The 20263-nt window shown below is 42.0% G+C and overlaps 2 protein-coding genes across 4 annotated transcripts; one reads left to right on the forward strand and one right to left on the reverse strand.

Moving 5' to 3' along the window:
• Window positions 1-395: 395 nt before the first annotated feature.
• pbxip1a (pre-B-cell leukemia homeobox interacting protein 1a) lies at window positions 396-12110 on the reverse strand. 3 transcript variants are annotated; one of them, XM_086193829.1, is made up of 11 exons: window positions 11883-12110; window positions 10424-10631; window positions 9796-9917; window positions 8432-8516; window positions 8248-8315; window positions 7261-7873; window positions 5387-5611; window positions 4141-4184; window positions 3903-3998; window positions 3617-3797; window positions 396-3497 (listed from the first exon to the last, which is right to left on the reverse strand). In XM_086193829.1, the coding sequence occupies exons 3-11, from the start codon at window positions 9865-9867 to the stop codon at window positions 2455-2457; spliced, it is 2427 nt and encodes an 808-aa protein (XP_086049955.1). In that variant the 5' UTR covers window positions 9868-9917; window positions 10424-10631; window positions 11883-12110; the 3' UTR covers window positions 396-2454. The 3 variants fall into 3 exon arrangements, with proteins under 3 accessions (XP_086049955.1, XP_086049957.1, XP_086049956.1); XM_086193831.1 differs by lacking the exon at window positions 10424-10631; XM_086193830.1 differs by lacking the exons at window positions 10424-10631; window positions 11883-12110 and adding an exon at window positions 10672-11848.
• A 251-nt stretch (window positions 12111-12361) lies between these two features.
• Window positions 12362-17934, forward strand: cks1b (CDC28 protein kinase regulatory subunit 1B). Its single transcript, XM_086192762.1, has 4 exons — window positions 12362-12516; window positions 12741-12808; window positions 12934-13061; window positions 15093-17934. The coding sequence occupies exons 2-4, from the start codon at window positions 12750-12752 to the stop codon at window positions 15140-15142; spliced, it is 237 nt and encodes a 78-aa protein (XP_086048888.1). The 5' UTR covers window positions 12362-12516; window positions 12741-12749; the 3' UTR covers window positions 15143-17934.
• The last annotated feature ends 2329 nt before the right edge of the window (window positions 17935-20263 follow it).

Genomic DNA, 20263 nt, shown 5'->3' on the forward strand with positions numbered 1-20263 from the left:
ACTGAACTTCAGGCTAAGACTCTCATTAAAAAAGGTCTGACCATGTGGAGCCCGGTTCCTACATTTTCCTCCTCTACGGCAAAATCCCAAAATTTCCCACCCGGACGCTCAAACGCCATTCGACGAAAATGCCTTCTCCACGTTGACTGATCCGTCCTTGGAATTAAAGAGTTCCTCTATGGCCCATACTACACTCCTCGACCAAGTAGAGAGATAATAAGGCTTTGTGCATGATGCCGCTGACTGGCAACAAACACCCCCCAGAAACATGACCTCCTTTCTGGCAGTAAAAGCGATAATAATCAATTAGGAAAAAAAAGACGTTTGGTTTCAGAATCATTATTAGATGAGAAGTGAAAAATGATTGATCAGTGCATTTCTTCTCAACTGAAAAATTAAGACACGGCTGGGCTATTTAATGGTGAAAAATTTATTGAACGTAACACTGACTTCCTAAAAGAGGACATAATCAATGAGGAGAGAAATGAGACGTCGAATGATCAATTACATGCACGTCTGAGCCGTAACGATCAGTAAGCACGGAGCCACACTGTTGTCCCACAAAGACAAAAACAGTTCTCAAATATTGACTCAACTCTCATTAAATGATGTCCAGGGCAGATCTGTTCCTTTAGATGAAGCTTTCCTTCAAACCCTTTGGTCTAAAAACTTTCAAAAAATAAAAAGTTCCTCTATATTAACAGCAGAGGAGAACAAAACTTAGTTTGACACTTCACGTGTAAACCCTAGAACATTCATTCTCTGTAAATTAGTGTAAACTTCCTCAGAATCATGCAGGACCAAATGAAATCAAACACCTCTGATCCACTCCAACATATTCTTTAGTCATAAAGGCACATAACGCATTTGCTGGCGAGCTTCATGTATGAAAACCAATAATATCATTCACATTCAGTGAGAATGGCCTGTGACATGTAGTGTACGTGTGTGTGGCTCATTAACAATAAAGAATAAAGTCGCAGTGTCGAGACAGAATAAATTAACATACTTCAAAGCTTCGTTCAACCACGGAAACTTGAGGACCAACAATCACAATCTGTCGCTTTTAACTTCACATCCACCAAAAAACTTCACTTCAAATATGACTAGAATAAAAAAAAAAAGAAAAGAAAAAAAACAAACAGAAAAAAAAACGAAACACAAATTTGTCTCAAAGAAGTACCCATCACTGGAAAGCAGCTTTGCAAATACCGTATGGATGTAACCCTTTGGTTGACTCATCAAGTGATAAACTTAAAAAGAAATGCAGCAGCAACAGATGACTACATGTATGCACATCAGTTTGCAGTAATTACCCAGATAGGAAAAATGAAAAAAACAAAACAAAACCAATAAAAAAAACAAAAAAAAACAAAATCCAAATCAACCCGAAAAAAATGGTTTGGCTGCTTATCTAATTTAGGTGACCAAAAAAAAAAAAAAAAAAAAAAAAAAAAAAATCCCGTTCATTAAACTGTACTTTGCTAACTTTGTCTGGACATCTGGGATGCCCAGTAAACGTGTTGCAGGTCCCTGTGACTACGTTATAAATACTTGTTAAAGGTGTAAGTTGTCTAAAAATGTGATCAAAGTGAAAATCTACTTGGTAAATATTTCAGAAAAGTGCTAAAGTGGTTTAGCAGTCATCGAATCAATTATGGCTATCACGTTGTTCTATTGCTTTTTCTTTAGCAGCACCAACCGACGCCTGGCAAACTGGTTCCGCGCTGTCATCTGACAACTGGGAGTCGGAGGATGAATGGTCTGTGAAATCTAGAAACCAAACGCTTTAGGGTTCTCAAACGAACACAGTGTTTCAAATCTTCCAAAGAGCCGCCAGCGCAAAACTGGTCGGACCTGATCCGATTCTGAGCACTGACAGAAGGGGGATCTGATCTTGTGGGATCCAACAGTTGCACCTGACTTGAGGCAAATGGGATCTGCAAAAAATATTCAAGCATATGTTTGAACCTGCTAGAGGAGGCAAGCTGTTCTCCCACACAGAAAAGTACTGAACTTAAGGTAGAGGTTCAACCCCCCTGGTGCTGCACACCAGAGTTTTGTTTTCTTTGTTTTTTTGATTGTTTGTTTTTTTTGCATTTTCCTTAAAACCCTGTTTTAGCGTGATCTGGATATGACGATGAGCTGCAACATGCACAGAGAAAAAACACAATATAGCCGAGGAAAATCCACACAACACATTATTGAAGGACTTTGCTTTAGGGGACCTGACAGAGGTAGGTAACAACATCTAAGTCCAAAATGACAAGAACAAGTCTAGCTTATAATTACAGACTCAGAGGGACACGTTTATGAGAGACACGAGCACTCTGTACCAGAAGCTTTTTCTACTACAATTACAGCTCTGAAGAGGGGAAGGTAGGCAAGAAATGTCCTATTAAACCACCGCTTGTGCTGCAACCCACTGTTGTATTTTCCCCTCTGGGTCTCTCCTTAGAATGTGGCGGCAAACTTCCACAGGGCCTCTCGCTCAAACTCCTCCATCTCCTCCTCCAGGGAGTCGTCGCCCTTCTGCCCGCCTTCCTCTAAAACGTCTACCATGTCCTCCAGGATGTCTGCCACGTCCTCAGCAAAGTCGCTGAAGAGAACCCTGTCGTGGATAAAAACGCCGTCCTCGAAGAACTCTGCGGTTAGCTTTCGGATCTTGTTCTTGTTCTCAGATGAAGAGCCCTCCAGCTTGCTCAGGTAGCCCTCCAGCAGCTCCTCAAACTCGGACAGCTCCACTGGGTAGAGCCCTTCCTTTGTGGCGCAGTCATCCACAGAGCTGCAGCCCACCTGGGGGCGGATGTTGCGTCTGAGCTTCTGCTCCTGGTCTCTCCAGAAGTCGTTGGTCTGGGGAGGTTTGCGGGACTGATGATGATGATGACGCTGCTGCTGCTGCTGCTGCTGCTGCTGATGATGATGATGGTGGTTGTGGGAATCCTTCCCGGGCCGACTGTGCCATGGTTTCTCCTTCCTCCTCTCTTCCCGGTCCATTCGGCGTTCGTCCTTCTTCCTCTCCCACTCGTCCTGGTGCTTCCTCCATGACTCCTTGTGGGACTTAAACTCCTTCTCTTTTCTCTCTTCTTTATCTCTCCATCCTCCCTCTTTACTCGGCTTCCACCCTTTCTCACCTCTCCAATCCTTCTTATCCTCTTTCTTCCAATGTTCCCTTTCATTGTTTTTGCCCTTGTTCCCTTTCCACTTGGACTCCTGTGGCTTCTTCTTCCCCCACCTCTCAACTTGCTCAGAAAGTTTCTTCTGGATCTCCTCTAAGCTATCCCTGACTCGCTTCCTGTCGCCGCCATCTTTCTTCATCCCTTGCAGCCTCTTCTTGCTCTCATCCAGAAGACCCTTCTGCCTCTGGAGTTCCTCCTTCAATTTGCCACCCTGGTCTGTGGTCTTCTCTAGCTCAGGTCCAGCTGAATTCTGGGTACCATCTTTATCACCAGGCTGAGTGGCTGAGCTTGAGGAGGCTGGGGGCTCTTCCTGATTTGCTGTAAAGGATACATACATGTTTTTGGAATTCACTGTTTGTTTGTTTTTAATTACAGTAAATGTCTATTTGCATTCTCAATAACATGCAAAAGCAGAACTAAACTTGCTGTTTTCATACCTGCGAGCTGGCTGAGTTCAGTCACCCGGGCCCTCAGGCTCTCTAGCTCTGTCTTTAGGTCAGGCAAAGACGACAGCTCCTCCTTGAGCTTTACATTTTCATTTTCCAGCTCTGCTTTTCCTTTCTCGTCACCACTGGCTGCGACTGCGCTCAGTGCTGCGTCAAGTTCTTCTTTCTGTGACTGAAAATGAAGAAACGGTGACCGATTAAACACGCCATCTATATATTCCAGCATATAAGAACATCATGGCAGGGTAAATTAGCATCACTTTGGCTGTATACTGACCTGTAGTTGAGCCTCTAGCTGAGCGATCTGCTGGTTTTCCTGTGTCAGTTTATCCAATAGCTCTTTCATATCCTGTGGATCACTGCTAAGCCAGTCCTGGATTGAAAATTGGCAAATGAGTAATACACATACTTTAGATAATTCCACTTATCTTTAAAGTTTTATTCCTATAATACTGTATAGGCAACACATGTGACACCAAGATAGTGGAGAGAAGTGACAGATGGGAGGAACAGACCTGGCTTTGTTCTCCATCACTCAGCTCCGAGGTGTCAAAGTCACCTGTCAAACCAGGGAACAACACATCTTTCATACGAGAAGAGACTCCCCCTTTATTGACACGTCGCTTCTGCTCCGTCTCACAACAGCATCAGATGCTTCTGTCGTCGAGTGCATTCTTTGAGCTCGTGAATTCGGAGAAATTCTTCCTGTAGCTTTCATCACACGCACACAGGATGTGTGATGCAGCACCCAACACATCCCAACAAAGATGAGGAGCATTACAGTACGAGCCAGAATAAAATGTATGCGATGCAGGAGCGAGGCCAGTTTAAGCGCTTTGACCTGCTACTGTGTGTGTTAGCTTGACAGCACCGAAGTGTTTACTGTCCTCTTAACGTTTCGCAGTGCACCTACCTATTCAGGTCAAGAGGAAGCCTGGTGACACAGCACAGCTCAGTCAACAAACTCTAAAAATAGATATCTATTGGTGGCTGAGGACAGCAAATGGATGATTAATTCCAAATCGGCATGACTACTGCTACTACTACCGTTATACAATAAATGAATGTTGTTTGTCAAAAGTTATCTTTATAATGTTGACAAATTAAATGAGTCTAAATGGCTGTAAACACCAGGAACTACGAAGAAAAACTCGGATTAGTCATAAGGCTTTGTTTATGGTGACGTTGAGCACGTGCCGCGAAGAGGAGGTGAGGATATAATGCCCTTTGTCCTCGGTGAGGTCAAAACAAAATTTCAGAGGCCTTGTCAGTTTAAAAGACAGTTACACAGCTTGTTTCAGGCAAAATTGTATTTCTGGCACTTTGTAGGTGCACAAACAGTGATTTAATTAGAACTCTGACAGCTGGGTGAGGAGAACGAGTGTGCATGATGAACAAGAGGGAGCTTGTGGATTCTGATCGAATGTCAGTGTTTCTATCATTAATCAAAGTGCTCTGAAAGTGATCCCAAAAAAAATCCTTCATCACTGTCTCTGTCCTCATAGCTTGACTTTGACTGACTTTTTAAACCATGTGTCGATAGTTAATATTATAGTTCTCGGTGTGGACGGCGTTTAAAGTTGTCAAATTTCCGATGCAGCAGCTGCAGCCATGTGGAGTTGAGTTGAGGACTCGACTTAAGGTAATACATATAAAAATCCTTTAAAATCCTAACATAATACCAGCAAGGTGTTAGTATAACTGATCAAAAGCAGGTCAGAGATGCAGAAGCGATGCAGCAGGGGTGTGAGAGCAACTCACCTGAGAGGAAGAGAGAACCTAAGAAGAGCAGGACCACAGCTCCCACGATGCATTTGTTCAAGGAGAACCACGGCTTTTCCTCCTTTTTCTCAGCCAGCTTGAACTCCAGCACGTCCTCCTCCTCTTCCTCATCTGAAGTTCTGAGTCTTGGGGCCTCAAAGGAGGGCACGTTCCTCCTCCTGAGTCCATCATCAAAGCTGCTCGAGTCCAAACTACCTGATGGCTCTGAGGGAGGTAAAATTAAAAATATAACAAAGATGAAGAAGAGGACTTGCAGCAGGAAGTCATCACATTTCACGATGTGTTCTTGTGACGGATGATAGTGAAACCACATGTACTCATCGTGGCCTCCAGTCTTTTCCACATATCACTTTGACATCTTTGGCTACAAAAGTGTCAGGAATGGAGTCATTTCCAAAAATCATAATCATCTCCCGGCAAACTGCCAACCACAACTTTTAATTGAATACTTGAAATGAGAAACAGAACAGCGTGTAACCAGTGTTTCAAAAATGCTTTACAAGACGTCTTTACTGCTCATGAAAATGGATGCACTTCCTCACTAAATTATAACAAGAGTCATTTCATGCATGGCAATTTCTCATTTTCTCAGCGGGGCGCTCGCCTGATTGTCATACCGATAAATCGCTTTCCAGCTGCTGGCATGACACAGATAAAGAACATGTTAAGCAATTCCCCCACATGAGAACTCTCATTTTCTGCTTCTGTCAACTACAGCTAACTACAAGTTAACATGAGCCACTTTGCTCCATCTTTCTCATGGCTGTGCTACCAACTGAGCAGAGCAGCTAGACCCTGAACCTCCTGACCCTGATTCATCGCGAAACCTTTAGAATCAGTTCCAAGCAGCATTCTTTAAAACACTGGTGCCATCTAGTGAACCAGCAGACATTTACACAAGTTTTGACCAGCACAACTGTGATCAAGGGTGCGTCTGTCAACAGAAAGTGGCACAGTGACCCGCCAAATGATGTTGATACGGTTGGTTCTAGAAAAAAAACATCTTACTTCCAACTTGGACTCAAGTTTTCAGGTTCTGAACCTCATTATTCTAAGTTGAAATACTCTGAATTGTTTGAAGATTTTTGGGCAAGAACGGAACAGAGCCAGAGCCAAACCATAGAGGAAGCAGTGATAATCTATGAGAGGATTTTATGAACTCATGTGTCAAGATGGGCCCTGCTTTATGTGATCTTGATAATCCACCATGCAGGGGGGCCCTTTGTCAAAGCCTAAACAATAACACAAAGTCATTACTGTGTCATAATCGGGCACACAAAGCTTTATTCAGAGGAAGAACAAAGGTGACACGAGCCCAAAGGTGGCCATGCAGGTCAGCACCGCTCTGACTTCAGCTCAGATACAACCGTTGTAGGACTGTTATTCCCGACAGCTGAGGAAAATATGCGCCCTTCCGATAGTATCTCATTTCTATTAAAAATGTTTGTACATTTGCAAAATCAGTCGTCTTTAGCTTTCTGTTGAATCTTCAAACCTGACTAATGGTTCAACACGAGGATGATGACTTCTGTCAGTGCTTTGGTACAAAGGAGGATGCTTCAACAGTTACTGGGATGAGGATTGAGATGGACCCGCATCTAAATAAACCAAAACCTGAAAAAAATTAATACGATTTGAGCTGACTAACAATACCAGTGAGACGAGTAGTTTATCAACATTAGTAAAAATAAATGATCCCTTAACATGGCTGCCTCTAGTGGCAACAAGGTAATAGAGATATTGGGAGAATGGTGTGATTGTTTTTTTTTTTTCCTCCAACAGAAGCTTAGAGCAGCTCCATTGCCTGACATCTTTTATGTAAGGTGCAATATTCAGGTCCAGTAATCGCATACCTTCCTCTTCTTCTTCCTCCTGGGTCACCATCTCAGACGGGTGCATCTCCTCCTTTTCCACAGCAGACTCCTCCACTGCCTCAGCTGAACCAACAGTCTCTGGTGTTAGAACATCTTCTATCTCCAGGCTTTCAGGGACAAGGTCTGGGGGTTCTGCTCGATCTTCAATGAAGTCCTCTTCAACGTGAGAGGGAGGATGAGCAGCTGTACGGGTCTCTGTGAGGACGGGAACCTCACATTCAGCAGTGAAAACAGGACTCTCCCCTTCAGGGTTAGCAAAGCCAACAACAGCGGGTGCGTCGAGCACTGGTTCTGCAGTGCTGGGGATCTCAGTCATGGATGGAGCAGGACTGGACTCCTCAGACTCAGCTGGGGGGAGTTCGACATCAGGGATATCAAGTGTAGCCCTGTAATCAATGTTGGTCACAAAGGGTATGGCGCCTAGATGCTCGTTGTCACTGGGTGAGCTGGTTACGATATCATGAATGATGGGAGGCTGACTCTCCAGGTCCAGGTCTAGATGTTCAAGGGGGTTAGGTGGGAGAGGACTTATCCGTGCTGGAATGGAGGGGATGGGACCCTCACTGGACTCTGGAGAGGTCTCTTGACAAACCTGGAAAAAGAATTTGTTACAACTCCAACTTATCTTGACTGCAATAAATATTATTCACAATAAAGATAAGTTTGTGAGATGAGATACAAACTACAACAAAGAGAAGATTAAAGACCCAAGAAACACCACAGGCAGTTGGAATAAGCAAGAGCACTGTTGAATGTCTAGTTCGCTTGAACAGAAGCAAACGGCTTTGGTGAAGTGTCTGACTTAAGGTTTGAAGTTAATACTAGAAATACAGCATCTTGGTTGTAAGTGCGCTTTGTGTGTGTGTGTGTGTGTGTGTGTGTGTGTGTGTGTGTGTTACAGTGACATACAACACTGTAGATGTGTGCCTATTTTAAACTTGACTCTATAGTTTTTATTGAACTAACCTGGTGGCCTTCCTCAGATAGGACCGTTTCTATTGGAATGTCACTTGGTTTCAACTCCATACCAGCTCCTGTCATATCAAGCACGACAACATATGCTGCATGTAACATACAATAACACACAACAGCTGCAATTTAACAGGGACTGAACTGTTACATGGATATTTCAAGTCTTGACTGTTAGTACCTGCCACCTCCTCAGACAGACTGGGGACGTCGCCCAGGCTCTCAGTGCCGTCGTCCACGGGCCCCAGATTCTCAACAGCAGCTTCCTATGTAGGAGGTAAGAAGATCCAAAGAGGTCAGACTCCAAACAGGAATTAACACCTAGAGTTAGTGTCACCGACCTTGACATTTACAGTGCACCCAGTGTAGGCCAACAAGCCTACAGCACACAGCTCGAGCAGAGCAACACGACCACAGTTCTAACGCGCCACTTTGTTGTCTCAAGAGGAGGGTATTTATAAAGTTACCCCTCAGATTTCTCCATTGAATTTTCAGGAATACTTGATCATGCTGGGTGGAAATGACTTTGACAACACTAAACTTTTATTCCACCAAATGCTTTACCTGCTGACATGACGCCATTCTGGAACCAATGCTGTGAAGATGTTGTGTTCAAGTGCATAATATTTTCTATGAAGGATGAGCGGTACAACAATCCGTCTTTTTTATACACTACCTAGTGATACCTGGTGCAATTGTATAACCACAAAAAGTCACTATTATGATTTTAAACAGAGTAATGTCATTTTAGTATGAAAACAAAACTGTTTTTGTATTTTCTTAAGCCAGTGTAACTTTGCATATATTACAAATTCCCATTTTAAGAGATATAGTTTGAAAACCATCAGTAATTGGTTCACTTTTTTCTTCCTAACAAGCAAGTACACTCATGAAGCCATTTGTTAACGATATGGCAATCAAAATATTATAATCACAATCTGACTGTTTTTGCAAATAACGCAGCACCAGTACTGAGGATCCCTATTATCTATATGCGCCAAACAAACGGGTAACTGAATCTAGCGATACCTGTAGAGAATTTTCAGGTTATTGCAATAACTAGTTTTCTCAAACAGACGAACAAGGGAAGAAAAACACCTGCAGTTGTCAAAACAAATAACCACCTATAGCTATGAATCATACGCTGCTACGTTCTATGAGCGCACATGGAAAGTGCATAAAACAAAAACACACAATTTGCATTCTAACTGGACCTGACTGGTAAATAATACCTGGGTTTTCTGCAAATATTCAGGTTGCAAGTGTGGACATGCCACCTTTTCCTGGTCCTGAGAGGAAAATAACAACTCTGCACCCATCATCTAGGCCTGTGGTTCCCAACCTGGGGCATCAGAGATCATTTTTGGGTGTTGCCTTATGGTCGTGTGAGATGGGAAACTAGTTAAGTTCTAACTAAGACCTGTTAGACTACGAAGCCAAACTATTTTAGGGGCGCGGCAGAACTAAAAAAAAGAATAAAAAAAGGTCGAGAACCCCTGATTTTGACACACAAGCAGAGTTTCCTGACTCGCTTGGTTCTCTTACCTCAGGGGAGAGGAGGGTCCAACTGTTGGTTGAGGAGCCACTGCTGCCTGTGCTGTTGCTGTTGTCCGACATCGCCCTCCTCAGGATCAACTTGGAACAGCAGGGGTCAGATTTCTAACACCCTGCAGACGACAAGAGACCTGTATGACACGTGTAGTAGCTTATATAGGATCAAGATTCGGACTTCAGCTTTATGAGACGTATAGGGTAAAGGGAGGGTATTATGTGAATGCAAATATCTGTACGAAAGAAAAAAAAACACAAAATCACGAATCGTGTCTAATTTTCCGCAGTATTTTTGATCCTCATTCACTAATTGACAATAACAGAAGTGCAGTGCAGATGCAGGTTGTAGCCTGACAAACAGAAATCAGGATAAAGACCAGACTGTCGTTAATACAGGTTATGTAACGATTTGGTGGCACCCATAGAGCTGCGCAGCTAAACAAAGAATTCAGCCAGTAGGAATAAACATTTCCTGCTTTTATTAATCTCTTTCCAGCCGTCTAGTCCGGCCCATCCATCCTTCCAATCTGCGTGGCAGCTAAATGACCAAAAATGGTCAAACCCCAGAAGCTAGCAGGTCATGATTAGTCACAGAAACGAGCAAACAAAGCTACACACTTACTTGTCCGTACAAGATGGGCGCTTAATGTCTGTCACCCACGTCTGTGAGGCGGAATTAAGATGGCAGGTGTGTTGTGGCAAACACATTCAATGTTCTCTTGTGATGGTAAACAAAGGATGGACGCCTGACTATTCCCACTCTGCCTCTTCCGCGTTCCCACTCACGTCCCGCTGAGCGCGAGAGCCCCCCCACACCTGCTACATTCAACCTGAACGAACAGACACACACACAAAAAGATGTTTATTTACCCCACTTAGATGCTCTCCAATCCGGGGTTGTTTTACTCCCTGCAACGTTTTCCTTTTTCTTTATTTTTTAAGCAAAGAACGACGCTTCCTCTCTTCCAGTGAACTTGGGAACTTTGGGAATTCCAGGCTGCGTCACGCCGGCGAGGACGCCCCTCCAATAGAATTTCAGCAGAAGCTACGCTAGGCCCGCCTCTCGAGCGCGTCTTGACCAATCAGATAGAAGTGTCGTGTCAGGACTGTGACGCACATCTATGCGCGATTGACGCCAGCAGGTGAAAGTGACAGGTGATGGACACGGATCCTGCTCCTGGTTTTAAGAATATAACTTCATGTGTAACCGTACCGAGACGCATGTGTGTACATGTATTTATACAGGAGGGAGACGTGGAGGACCAGCCGCGAGCTGACACGTCTGCGCGTCTATATTTGACTGAGGGGACTTACCAGTGGACAGCCCCTCCACACCAGTTGCTGCTGGGCAGACATGCATTTCATCATCTGGCTCGGGCTGCTTTTATTAAAGTACATTGAAGACAATTCGGTGCCGTTAACTGTGTAAATCTCTTGTCCGTTCAGACCCTTTACTTTGGGGAAATAAATACTGCATTCTAAAAATATATAAATAAAAGCAAAAGATGCATTCCAAATTTAACTTGGCTAAAAAAAAAGGAAAAATATTTTAATATTTCATGTATTATAGGATCACACGATTGGGCTGTTATTATTACTGTTACATTAACACATCAGTTAGAGGTACATTTCATAACACTGCAAGGAAAATTAACCCCAATTCATTATATGAAAATTGTATCCGATGAAGAAATGCAGTTGTGACCAGTAGTGTAAATAGAATTTAAATGGGATTACTTACGTAGAATATGCATATCTTAATATTATACCCTGATAATAAAGTAAAAGTAGCATGTGTACACTTGCAGTACACAGTGATACGTTTTTTAATGCTATCAGTTTACACAAGCCAATAAGAATTTTTTTAAACCCTAATATTTACAGGATTGTGAATCTGTCATCCCACTCAAATTCCTAATATTAAATGAATAAAACTGTTTTGTTATCAGTAACTGAACTTTTTAATGAACATCAAAATAGGAACAAAAATGTAAAAAAGCGGGCATCTTATTCTCTTATATTTCACTTTACTTACTGACCTCAGTGTCAGTAATAAACACAAATAACATATGTCGTCTTACCTTTTGTATATTTGACCAGTCCAACATTACAGCTCTGACTCAAGAAAATACTGTGAGGAGGACCATGTTTGTGTACAGACGTTCTTGTTCTCCCATGAGGATTAAGGCTCAGGATTATGGTAGTGAGTGATTAAGAAATCGAATTCAAATAATGACCTTTCCTTAAACAAAGTTATTGTTGAATTCTAGAATGTTCTGAAGGCATCACATTATTGTTCCTTTTTTGTATTACATCAAACTTGTCACAACAAATAAACACTTGAAATGTACTTCATATTAACATCACCAGAATGTAATCTAGGACGCTGATTATGTAACAACATAAAAGTATGTCATATTTGGATTATGCTGCAAGCAATCTACAGCTCATTACACTGTGTACTTGTAGCAGCCAATCGAGAGGCGCCGTGAGTCCTACGTCTATTGTCGGCGACACTGCAAATGACCAATCGTAAACGTGCTCCACGGTTCGATGAGCCAATGGGAAGAGGAGAGGAGTTTTTGAACGGTGAAAAGCGGGCTCGCAAACATTCGAGAGGGAAACAAAGACAGAGTGGACGTCCCGCTACCTTAGCTCGCTAACTATTGTTTTTATTGACTTTTCCTCACCAGGGTACCGTGGCAACCGTACAAGGTAACTTTTAGGTGTCATGTATCGAGTCACGCAACCGTGGAAGCATTCAGTGAGGCCTTTACATGTTGTAAAGTCAAGTAAATTTAGTTCGTGGCTAACTTGAGCGACGCTAGCCTAGCCGCTTTTGCTAGGCTAAGCTAATAAGTAAGACAAGCTCGCCTGTGTAGCTCGCGTTAATTTGCCTGACTTCTTATTTTAACTAATATTTCAACACTCTTTACCAGGGTCACATCATGTCTCACAAACAGATCTACTACTCGGATAAATATGATGATGATAAATACGAGTACAGGTGTGTATGGGTCATGTTTATTCGGCATATTATCTTAATATAACGAAACATAAGCTGATTTGGTCGGGAAAGCAAGACCATCATATCTGATGTGTTATTGGTAAAACTCGCCTTCTTGTTTACAGACACGTAATGCTACCTAAAGACATTGCAAAACGTGTTCCCAAGACCCATTTGATGTCTGAGACCGAGTGGAGGAACTTGGGGGTCCAGCAGAGCCAAGGATGGGTGCACTACATGATCCACCAGCCAGGTATCTCATCTGAAACAGTGACACTTGTTAGTTACCAAGCTGGTCTGAAAACAGTAAATCTCAAATATATTTGGTTTTATTCTGTTGACTACAAATAGTGTTTTTGACTTTATTGCTTTTGAAAGAAAGTGGATGTAATTGATTCAGTTAATTTTTTTAAGACGTCAGTTTTTACTTGTCCCTATACAAATGTGTTCATTATCTGTGATGTGATATATATATATATATATATATATATATATATATATATATATATATATATATATATATATATATATATATATGAAAGCTAGATTGTCAGTCATATAAATCTCAATTTATATAAATGTGTCATAACAAGAATGATGAGTCATAAATGCAACTGGTTAAGCACGCTCCTGCTCCACAGTTGGACATCTTAATAGTTAGCCATTCTACACCATGAAACTGCAGTTAATTACATACTTTTATCACTCCATTAATCAAAAAAATACTGCCACCTGCCAGAAGAATAAAAAAAAATATGTCCCAATGCCCAGCACGACTCGCGAAAAGATGAACAGCCATTCTTACTTTAGACTATTTAAATGGTGAAGTACTGTTTAGATTTTGAGCAATATGCTTATTCCCCACGAGACATCAGGGGGACAGCCTGTGGCCAAAGAGCTTCTTGTTCCAAAACCCTTAATTTATGAATAGTGAGGGGAAAAAAAGGCATTAAAAAAAAAAATTTAACTGCTAGATGGCATATCCTGGTTCCCTCCATATGTTTGTGCACTTGATGATTAAAGTTTTCGTGCTGTACTTGAGGAATTTCAGCTACAATTTCTGGACTACAAATTAGCTGTGATGTCACAAATCTCGCTCATATGTACATGTTAAACAGAATTGCATAAATAGAGTAAAGTAAGGAATAAGCCTCTAGAGGTCTTAACCTTTTGTCTGGGATTCAGATGATGAAAGCGTTCAAAGTAACACAGCATTTATTGCATCTTTTGGTGTGGGATTCAATGACGTTTCAGGCCACATTCCAACTTTAGTGTCCAGTTTATAAATTCAGCACTGGCTGACCTAAAGGCAAAAGGTGGATGAGTGTACATATTACTGAATGTGCAAACTCTTAATTACTTGGTTGTAAATAGCTGTTTTCCTATATTTGGCTCTGCTCTTTGTTGGCATTAGTAACATCTAACCTCTGAGGGGGATCCAACTCTGACAAAATATCAAGTCCAGCCAGCTCATCCCTCTTGGATCAAATGTCAACACAGTGTTTTAATGTCTGTAATAGTTTGGGATTTGTCTCAGCTGGCTGGAGGCCAGTGCCTTATTTCCTACTTCTTGGCTGGCGGGCTGCCACAGTGCCACTGTAAAAGTGTAAACTAACTGCTGTAGTTTAATCATGGGCAGGCTGAGGCATTTTGGAGAGTTTGGCATCTAACAGGACTGATGTGACATTTACGTGCTGCAGCTGAGCAACTAATTGAGTATTTAGACTGCAAACGGATGTAAGTAGCTGGGCTCTTTTCCCTGATGAGTGTTTGTTTGGTTCTGTTCAGCAAGCTGAGGTACAGGACAAGATTTGCATGTGTGTTAACTAAGGAGAAATAATGTGGGCGGTTCTTGAGCCTGGCTGGTGTTGGATAGCAGGCTGCTGTCTGCATGGAGCAGTGAAGGAGCTTTACTGAACCACAGTTTGATTTTATACAGGGTGTCTCTCCTACACGAATGAAAATCGTGTGAGACCTGGGACACAATCATGAAACCACAGAATTTAGAATATACTGTGTAGCAGGACAGTGTTGTCATATGTTGCATTTGCCCAAAACACGAGATGCCTTTTCACTCATACAGTGATTCAGTGTAACAGTGCTGGAAAGCTGGTGCAGACCAGTGGTAAATGTTTCATGGATTTTTGTGCTCAAGCATCAGTACAACTGTTGTCCATTAATAAATGATGGGATGATGTCAAAGAATCACATGAATGTTAGTATTGCCTACATTTTACTTGAATATGGTCCATCTATGCTTTTTTTTTTTTTTTTCATCTGACAGAGCCCCACATCCTGCTGTTCCGACGCCCCCTGCCGAACCCAAAGTCATAAGGCAGAGATTCTCTGGGTCCTTGGAAGATCACGCTGCTCAAGTGCCACAGAACAAGTCGTCTTAACCTGAGATCTTGCTGTCAGATTACCAGACTTGTGTGGTAGGTGACTTGTAATTTGGGCAGATCACTTTGGACCCGGGAAGGACTATCAGTTATGAACTGTGGTTGAGCGGAGTATATGTTGATGGGAAGGAGAGGGGGGAAAAAATCATCATCCCCTCATGAGGAAAAGACTTCAGTATGAATGAACAGCCCCACGCTGTTTGCCAGAAACCTTCAAATCTGCTTACTGTCCCTTTGACTTAACCGATCTGTCCAGCTGGCTGAACATGCTTGGATATTCCAGCTTTTTAGAACAATTATAAGATATGGGTGAGTGAAACTTGTTCAAACATTGAAGTATTTCTTACAGGGTGCGTTCTGGGTCACGTTCAGGTCAGAACACAAGCCAGATAGAAAAGTTGGATCCTAAATTGAATTGTCTCTGAAACATCAAACGGCAGTTTGAAGTGACATGTTGCTGCTCTGTTTAAATGACTGTAACTTGGCATTTAACAAATTTGTCATGTGCATGAAAAGCTGCATTCTGGTGATCCCTTTTCCATAAGAGCATATTGGCTTAAAAGACAAAGATCACATCGATGGGTCTGATTGTACCAGTGAGCTGCTCAGAATTTATGAATATGTTGCCATTTCTTAAATAAATGTAACCTTTTTAAAGCCTTATTAGTGTGGATGTGTGTTTTGACAGTATTTGGTATTTTCAACTACTGTACGACTACACAGTTTCCACCTGACACATTGGAATGCAACAGAATTGGGCGATAGCAGATGTGGCACTATAATGCTCTTATAGAACAAACCTGGATCGCTTTATCCTGATGTTTGGCCAAGTGCAATGATTTGGGAATCCTGTATTAATATTGCATTAAGGCACTTGTTTCATTAGCTTCTCTCTCCAGATGCACTGTTTCTCTTCATTCTGTCCTTTTTTTTTCTTCACTCTGTCCTTCAGTACCATTAACTGAGCTGCTGTGATGCCCTTTTGAAATTGTGTTGGTCTCCAAACTCGTGCCTTTATGTAAAAGTTTGCATTTGTCCAGCATAAATTATGGAGCTGTAGAGGTATTAAAATCAACACAGAGGCAAACCTGCTGCATATTAGTCTTTAATGAAATCTGAGTTGGATTCCTGTAGACTAGAATGTGATGTGGTTTAGCCTCGTTTGGTCGTGGGCCGGAACACCAGAATATTATTATACATGCTGCTGTAACATTCATATGCTCATTGTAGTGTGATGCTGCAAAATGGAGGCTTTTATTTCATGGTCATTTTACAGCTTCTCAGGCTTCACAAAGTCATGAAAGACCTGGAAAAGTCATGTTTTTGTTTTTTTTGTAAACGGTCATTTCCAGGTATGGAAAAGTTCTTTGATAAAGCCAAGAAATGTCCTGGTTAGTTGCCTCTAATGAGGTAAAGATGAAATCGTTTGTTGTATAAAAGACAAGGCTTTAGTCATTCTGAATGTGTTTCGTGTGTACAGATGTTTGAGAGAATGTAGGTAAAAGTCATGGAAATTTATCAGCAAAATGGGTCTTTTTTTTTTTTTTTTTTTTTAATGAGTCTTTCTCATCACACTGGTCAGTGGCGTGAATGAAATTCCCCAGGTTGCACCATGCCATTTTCTGTACTCCTTTTACTCCTCGCCATGTTTCTGTCTCGACTGTCAATTGTCAAATTATGGCAAAAATGCATCTCTCTGCTTAAGCAATATCTTGCGTAGGAAATGTGGTCGACACATCGGGAGGATCACTTACAGCCCTTCGACCTCCCGCCAGCCTGTTTTTTTATAGATAACGTTTGGAAACAAAATTCCATTAGCTGCCAGACTGCATGGTATGAGGCATCCGCACAAGACAAAGTCATCATTAGACCATCATGAATAAATTCACAAGGTTCAAGCTCCTGCTATACATAAAATATACCATGGGATGTCTGACTTGGACTTTTTTTTTTTTTCCCCCCCTTCCACATTGGAAAAACTAAAATGGTGAATTTAATGAAGTTTTGATGGCTACAGAAAATTCAATCATGCAACAAGGAATGTAAAGCTCCGTGTAACCTCTGCGGTACGTCTTTCTACATCTCTAACCAAACAGTAGAAACATTCATTATATCTGCTGTTTGTAGAAAAATGTCTTTCTCTTGAGGTCGTGGCCTCACTGTATTCACCGCTTCAGCAACACGCGTGTTGGCGATACCACTGCCATGTGCATGATGACCACGAGGAGGAAGGAGGAGTTGGGGCACATCACCTAAAATTCATGGGTCTAACACAGGAGTGGGCAACTATTTTGCCATGGAGGGCCGTGTGTATGCAGGTTTTCCTTCCAGCCAAACACTTTTAACAGGTGATTCCACTGATTAACACACCTTCAGCCACAGAAGAGTGTTAATCAGTGGAATCACCTGTTTAGTGTTTGGCTGGATGGAAAACCTGCATACACGCGGCCCTCCATGGCACATGGTTGCCCACCCCTGGTCTAACAGAATACATAGGAAGTGTACGAGGCTGCACACTCATACATGTGATTGACACCCAGTTTCTTGTTAGCATTTACGGGTAAATGTCTCAGAGTAAACTGTTGGGGGAGTGTGACGAGACTCGTGCACCTGCTCACTGCACCACTCTGGGTTATTGCTGCACGGAGGTAAACAGAAGTCAAAGCGTATTCTGTTTTGTAGCTTTACAAATGAAGTGCTGTCAAATAAACTTTGTCTCTTGATTTATTGGATTCAGTTCAGGCTTTTTGATAAATGTCTGGAATCATTCAAGTATAATTACAGCAACAAGCAAATTGTGTTTAAATTTAGCCTGCATCAGTTGCTTAGAGACCACAGGCCTTGGCGGACAGCTGCACATGTGAAGGCAACAAACCAGGTACAAGAAATACTTTTGATTTGGATGAGTCTCTATGTTACAAAGATTTGGGGATATTAGGTTCTCTGGAGCTTGAAGAATTGTTAGAGCACAGCCAATGTCAATGATATTCCTGAGAAATGAATTGGGGGGGGGGGGGGGGGGTGGCTCTACAATTTCTTCCAAAATAACTGATCTTCCTCAGTCGTGCTCCACCGCTCCAAACATTAGTGACAATCGAACAGTGACTTATCAGTGTAAATACAGAGGCGGGATATCTCTTCATTTACAGCTTCTCCTTCATTGCTCAAGAAATACATCAAGGACTGTGGTGGAGAGCTGTGCCACCGGAGCGACCTTCTAGTGTTCCCGAATGGAGGCTCTAACCACCAGGTTTATTCAAAATAAAGTGTTTTAATCACACCATTTGGCCTGAGGCAGCTGGAGAGCTTTTTGTATGCTGCTTGAGCTGTTAAAGGTTGAACATAAATCTGCTAAAAGCATCAACAGATTTTTGAGGGGGAACAGACGACTTCATCTGAAGAGACGTGTTTTTACCGCTCTTCTCGGACGATTTTTGACACGTCTCGATTCAATTTTTTAAAAAAATTGTCATTTTGTTTTGGATCCTGACCCCTGCTAGGAGAGAGATTTAAAATGTTCTTACATGTGTTGATTGAATGACGCCATCAAACAAAACAGACTTTCTTTGTTGTGAAACGGCACATTGGCATTGCCTAAGGCACAATGCTTCAAAAACCTAAATTGAACCCATTCACAAAACAAGTCCTCAGACAAACCAGGTAGTATTGAGCCAATAACACCGCCTCTGCTCTGAAGTACCACAAGTTTCCCTCAAGTGGACTGTGGAGGGCAGTACAACACAACCACCACGATGGAGGGGACCTGTGTGCATATTTGCTGCCACGAACACAGCTTCTAACCCTATATATTCATATTATTTTCCCTAATAAGCCTGAATCTGCCTCTGCTTCGTGCTCTTCACATTTGTAAACCACCTTCACTGTTTGCCCTTTTTTGTGTAACGTGTTGTGATCCTCCGAGCTAGCACATCTGTCTCCAGGGAGCAAACGGCTCAGACTGCTGTGGCTACACACCCACCGTGGGTAGTAACAACATAACTTGGGGAAACCATGAGTAATGGAGGAAAGAATATGGTCCGTGAATCAGAAAGTTTCAGACAATTTCTGGAAAATGTTGCCGAGGTAATCGTCAGGCCGGTCAGCAAACTGAGTCTCCCGCTGAGATCTAGAGATGTGTGGTGGGCAGAATGAGACATTTGAAGCCTTAAGGTGTTATAAAAAAAAAAAAAAAAAAAAGAAAGCTTTAGCATCTGCCAGGGGATCCATGAATCATGTTGAAAATTGGTTCCTGTGGGAAACTTTAAGGCAAATGATAACCTAAATCTGCTACTGTATTTACAGAATAGCTGGGGGCAGCAAAATGGCCCGATTTATAAAAGCAGGTGACCTTTACTGAAAATCAATTTTCTTAAGTTTATAAATGATAATATTGCTATCCTGATTTGTCATAGATTTATGAAATCCCCATCGTGTTCAGAGAATGATCGGCCCTCAGTGAGAATTGGGGGGGGGGGGGGGGGGGTGTTTGAATGACTGTCCAAGGATTCTTCAAGTAGCTTTTCTTTATTTTTTTCATTTTTTTCAAATATAAAGATGCTCCGTGACATGTCACATGAAAGCTAAGGAAAAGTAGCAAATCCCTACAACAGAAGCTGCAAGATGTCTGGTGCCATTGCATGAAAAATAAATGGAGCAAGTAATTGTTGGAAGTGGAAACATAAATATAATTTTTTCAGCTTTCGTTGAAATATGGACATTTTTGGACGCAAAAATAGTTGTATCACATTCTTGCAACCCACTGGAACTCATCCTGTTACTATAAGTTTAAAATACATACCGATCTGTCAGTTGGACAAAAAAAAAAAAAACGGTTGGAATCTATAGAATAAGGTAGCAACACCACGTCACCGTTGTATGCCTCTGCAATGTTTGCCTGCTCCAGAAATCTTGACCTTTTAATCGCCAAATTCTTTTCAGTTCATCTGAGAGTCTCTGTGGATGTCAGAGGGAGATATGGAGAGATTCCTTCAAGGTGTTCCAGTGACATCACGTTCGGGGCGTTTATATATGGAACTAAATTTGAAAAATGTGGAAT

The sequence above is a fragment of the Aulostomus chinensis genome, chromosome 22 (genome assembly GCF_037954235.1).
Source record: "Aulostomus chinensis isolate RoL2024-O1b breed Wild chromosome 22, RoL_Achi_v1.0, whole genome shotgun sequence".
In the NCBI taxonomy this organism is placed as follows: Eukaryota; Metazoa; Chordata; class Actinopteri; order Syngnathiformes; family Aulostomidae; genus Aulostomus; species Aulostomus chinensis.

Coding starts and splice junctions, on each gene's coding strand:
- pbxip1a (XM_086193831.1), bottom strand. CDS start 9,867: ATGTCGGACAACAGCAACAGCACAGGCAGCAGTGGCTCCTCAACCAAC. Junction 4,185..5,386: donor AGGTTCTCTCTTCCTCTCAG/GTGAGTTGCTCT, acceptor CTGGTTTGACAG/GTGACTTTGACACCTCGGAG. Junction 3,798..3,902: donor AGCTAGAGGCTCAACTACAG/GTCAGTATACAG, acceptor CTTCATTTTCAG/TCACAGAAAGAAGAACTTGA.
- cks1b (XM_086192762.1), top strand. CDS start 12,750: ATGTCTCACAAACAGATCTACTACTCGGATAAATATGATGATGATAAA. Junction 12,809..12,933: donor GATGATAAATACGAGTACAG/GTGTGTATGGGT, acceptor TCTTGTTTACAG/ACACGTAATGCTACCTAAAG. Junction 13,062..15,092: donor CTACATGATCCACCAGCCAG/GTATCTCATCTG, acceptor TTCATCTGACAG/AGCCCCACATCCTGCTGTTC.